Source organism: Papilio polytes, unplaced genomic scaffold (assembly GCF_000836215.1).
Source record: "Papilio polytes unplaced genomic scaffold, Ppol_1.0 DF823879.1, whole genome shotgun sequence".
Taxonomy (NCBI): domain Eukaryota; kingdom Metazoa; phylum Arthropoda; class Insecta; order Lepidoptera; family Papilionidae; genus Papilio; species Papilio polytes.
Genome location: NW_013525325.1, coordinates 787701 through 792653, shown reverse-complemented (window position 1 = coordinate 792653; position 4953 = coordinate 787701). Strand labels below are relative to the sequence as shown.

The 4953-nt window shown below is 32.1% G+C and overlaps 1 protein-coding gene across 1 annotated transcript; it reads left to right on the top strand.

Moving 5' to 3' along the window:
- Nucleotides 1–142: 142 nt before the first annotated feature.
- LOC106103035 lies at nucleotides 143–3813 on the top strand. The gene is made up of 5 exons (XM_013282675.1): nucleotides 143–387; nucleotides 921–1164; nucleotides 2573–2739; nucleotides 3006–3203; nucleotides 3511–3813. Exons 1-5 carry the CDS (start codon nucleotides 363–365, stop codon nucleotides 3726–3728), a joined length of 852 nt encoding a protein of 283 aa, XP_013138129.1. The 5' UTR covers nucleotides 143–362; the 3' UTR covers nucleotides 3729–3813.
- Nucleotides 3814–4953: the final 1140 nt, after the last annotated feature.

Below are 4953 nucleotides of genomic sequence, written 5' to 3'. Positions count from 1 at the left end.
TACCTTATTGTAAGTGTTATGTCTATATTGTACAATTATTTTACTTTGAAGTCGGTGTCAGCCAAGGTATGCAGTGATATTTCTACGTAAGGGTTGGAAGTCGGTTTTGTTTTTTTTGTGTTGTATACATTACTGTTACAATGCAAATTCACTTGCTCAGTAAAGGATCTGAGTCACATTGAATGGTCTGAACACGTTTACTTGGTAGAATGAGGAGGAAAGAAGGGGAATTTATATACGTTGTAAGATCATGTTAGTTAATCATTCAATGTCGTTGACGATATCGTGACGCTACGCAGTTTAGTGATCGATTTGTTTGCATTTTTATTACGTCAGTGTTGCAGTGTTACGGAATACTGGCAATGGATAAGGCCGTTGTTTTATTAGGTAAGTATTATTAATATTAGTATATTATTATATTTTCTGTGTTAATACTTACTATTGTAATACTTTGGAACTGTTTTATAAATAAAAATCAATGTTGTGGTTACTTTTTTGTTTTGATTATAAACATCTGTGAATATTTGTAAACAAGCATAATTCACAAATAACATTGTACAAACTAAAAAGTGTATTTTTTTTTACATTTAAATGTTGATACACATTTGTAAAATTTAAAGTAAAATATTTGTAGCTTTTATAGAAGTTTAACAATCATTTGTTTTTTAATATTAAATGCACAATGGACCGAGAAAAATCACGGTTCTTTTACTCGTGTCATTTATATTAATATTATTTACCAATTACTAGAAGGAAAATAATGAGTTTTAGTTGACTGATATCATATGACTAGCGATATGGTCGAGCAATTGACGGCTTTATTGTTCAAAGTAAATTTTCAACTCCCAGACAAATGCACTATTATTCAATTTGTTTGTTTCTAAGAGGTTTGATTATTTATTATAACCTATTTATTGCAGTAACATCATTAGTCTTAAATCACAATGCTGTTGGAAAAAGCTGGTACAGATATGAGCCGAGTGAACGCTCTGATCATAGAATAATCTTTGAAGATTACAGAGATACACGATATAACGACAATGATTTTGTTGAATTGGAACACCATGACGATCATAGAGTAGGGCACAAACATCCTAGGGATTGGAATCTAGATCGTATTTGGTTCCCAGACTCTAGTAATGAAAACCGGGATGTAACCACTAGGTGAGAATTTTTATTCATTTTTAACTTTAATTTTTTTTTATAACAAAGTAGCTAACAAGCATGCGACGATGAAAAGCAGTTCAATAGCTGCTTTTAAATTTCAAGTATGACGCAAGTATGCCTTGCCTACCTTCAGTTGACGGAGGAAGGGACGCACAGAAAGGGAATATTTCCTCTTCCTATGTGTCCTCAACTCCGTCAAACTTCCCACAATTTAGTCAGGTACTGACCAAAGGCCAGTAAATTTAGTTAGGATCTCAATAACATATTAGTATTTTTTATTTCTTTTGTGATTCATCTATTTCGTACTCAACATGAATTTCGATAAGTACTAATCGATTTTATAGAAATCCTATTTGTCGCTCGATTGAATGTTGCAAATTTTTTTTTACATAAACATAAAATGAAGTTTGTGGTTGCAGAGCGGTTATTCCCAAGGTTCTTGAAAGATGTTTGTTTTATGTTTATAGGTTCAACTATTAAAACCGGCCGGTTTTATTTTTATTTTATTTTATAATAAAGGTACAAAAGACTATTGCTTTACAAAATCTGTAGGCACTATTTTCGTTTTATCTTCAGCCAGAACGTTAAATATTTTAATACTCGTACATTTCATTTCAGACTCATTGGAATTGCAAATTATTAATTACGCGTCATTTTTTGCTTCATTTTCTTTACAATAATACAATTTAAAGCAAAACAGTCCTACGTTTATTTTATTTTTTGCAAAAAATATATATAATTTTTATTTTATTAATATATAAAAGTTTTTATAGACATTATACGCAGCGTAGGGGAAATCTCAATATCTTCAGCATTGTTCATTTAATTGTTCTCTTCGATTGTAGGTAGGGTTTTGTCAAGCTTGCCGTAGTAGTAGTAGTAGTAGCAGTAGGGCACCTTAAATCCCGGATCCCCACCCGTCGCCCTTGAATTCGACCACCGATGGAGTTTTAGTGGGATAAACCCTACATAACCCTGCTTCCTTCTAGAAACAGGGTATCTTTCCTAACACTTGAGTCAATCAGATTTATTTGTTTTTCAATTACACGTTAACTATTAAAATCTTGCGCTTGTATTGCCGATGATGTAAAATACCCAGAGAATTACGATAGTCGTAAATTGGCTTATTATAATTAATTTATACTCTTTGATTGTACATGTTTCGATGTGATCATACGCGAGTTCGCATGATCATTTACAAACGCTAATAATAATTTAAGTTTCTTCGATTCTAATACTCGTATTATACTTACGGTTATTTGTAAAGTTTAGATCTAAACAATACTTTCTAGTTTTGTTTTGTGTCACGTTAAAATATTTACACGTACATCAAATTTCAACTATGAAGGTTATGTTTTTAATTTTTTTTTGTTTATTTTCGGCATGAGACAATTTCTTGTTTCAGATCAACAACAGATTTTCCGCAAGTGACGACAATATCGCGGTCGCAAAGTACAGAGGAATGCATCAAGAGGTGCCCCACGACTTCTGAATACAACCCTGTCTGTGGTACAAATAAAATTACTTACTCTAACATAGGACATTTGGAATGTGCACGGTTATGCGGCCTTGGTACGTATTCTTGCGCTATATATTTTTAACGTAAATTTTCACTACCAATAATTTCAATGCAAAAGTTTAAATAGATGGAGATTTGATCTGGATTTATTTAGTACAAATGTTGAACAATCAAGTTTTTTTGAATTCCTCGTGACTGTGGCTTGTAAAAGCCGTTTGCATTTCGTCAACTTATTTTTTAATCCTTCGGTAAAATGAATAAGTAAATTATCCAATAACATTCTGAAAACTTACTCTATTTACTACATTTTTATTCCTAGATGTAAATCTGTATCGGAAACTACCATGTTTTGCAACTGAGACCACTATATTCCCGACAACTACGACTGAATCTAACTCTCAACGTCGTTGCATAGAATCTTGTCCCACAACACCCGAGTATAATCCTATTTGCGGTACCAACAATGTAACATACCAGAATAGGGGTAAATTGGAATGTGCAAAAATATGTGGCGTTGGTAAGTATGATTGGTTTTATAAAAGCATTGCACAAGATATATCAGAGGCCTAGCACGAAAAGTGTAGTGTATGAGACTTGTAGTTGTACGAGTACGCCCGATAGTGCATTCTCGTAAATTTTCGAGCTAGGTCCTCTAATGTTAAGCGACTGCTGCCCCTAGACTTCAACAAACTATCCTTTTGCATGATGTTAATGGACGAAAAAGAAGATTTCTGCTTTTTACATATATCCCATCGCTTACAGTATCCAAGTGGATGCCCAACATTTCCTCAGCAAGTACTAATTGTCGAACAACTTTGTTTCAGATGTGGAATTAAAGCGATTAAGCCCTTGTCCAAAACCAATTACAACTCCACCCCCGAACGGAAATGATTTCTTTAATTTGGGAGACCAACCATCCTGGGCGAGCAATACAGAAGCACCTCATAGTACCTTTACTATATCACAAGATGTCTTAAATAATGTGTTTAATGCACCCACACGAGATTCAGATTATGACTTCGACGTTCGATTTAAAGAATAATCATTGTTATACCACGATTAGTCTCTAGTTAAAAATAACTTATAAAATTCGCATGTTTAAAGAAAATATAATTATACCAAATTTAAATAAACAAGTTTGATTTCTAAAATCATATCTGATCCTCAAATCATTCGAAGTGTTAAAATTGCAGTGATTTTTTTTTTATCTAACCATGACATTTTTTATTTTAATTCTACTCTTGTTTCTTGAATATGCAATAAGTGTACCACATTAAAAAATAAATATATATCTATTTGATACTATTATTTTGTTATCTCGGAGATTTGCTGATTAAGATTTAAAGTAAATTATGTTTTTAATTTATTGTTATAGACTAATGTGTATAATCATTGATGCATGACGATATTTCATGAGATGTAGTTAAAAGTGAGTAACTTTTTTATTACCTGATGTTTGGTACTTCCCTGACCGCAACTGGGTAATTTTAATATTGCGGTTAGCTCTCCATTGCAGCGTTTTATTTCAAAGTTTTAAGGCTCCTTTGTAGTTATACAAGTAGCCTATGTATTCTTTCAGACTATCCTCCATATCTATGCCAAATTTCATCGAAATGCGTTTAACCGTTTAAGCTACAAATTCTAACAAACATCCATCCATCCATCTAAACTTAACATTATCAAGTATGGTTAGTTCTAGAAGAAGTCATTAGTTTATGCACATGATGTTTTATTTGACGACATTATACGAAAATTAAAAGTCATTAACTATAACGAGACTCCGTATTAAAATGAGATAATTTTATCTTAGCTCGTTACCAAGTATTGGTATTCAATACTTAACAAACTATGATTGGGTTGATTCGCGTTTTTTGGTCATAGAACACTTATACAAAATTACTGAGAAATTTCGCCAAAATTATTAAAAGGATCCATACGTTTATTTGGTGTTGGTACTTTTGATTCATTTTACAAACTAACTTCGTTAAGACTTTTTGTCTATAGTTGGCATTAGTTCGTCATTAATTCTAGCCTTGTACCATATCCGTAATGTAACAAGGCATTGCCTCAGTATCCTATTGGTCGTATGACTAATGTCATTGTTTGTATATAATATTTTATGGCAAAGGCTATCAAAAGTGAACAAAACTAGTCTTAGTTAAAGACAATTATACTCGTTTTATTTTTAAAGATAATTAAAAATTGTATGACTTATGTTAAGGCAGGAATATACATGCCACATTTTCATGCATGCTACTGACACATTT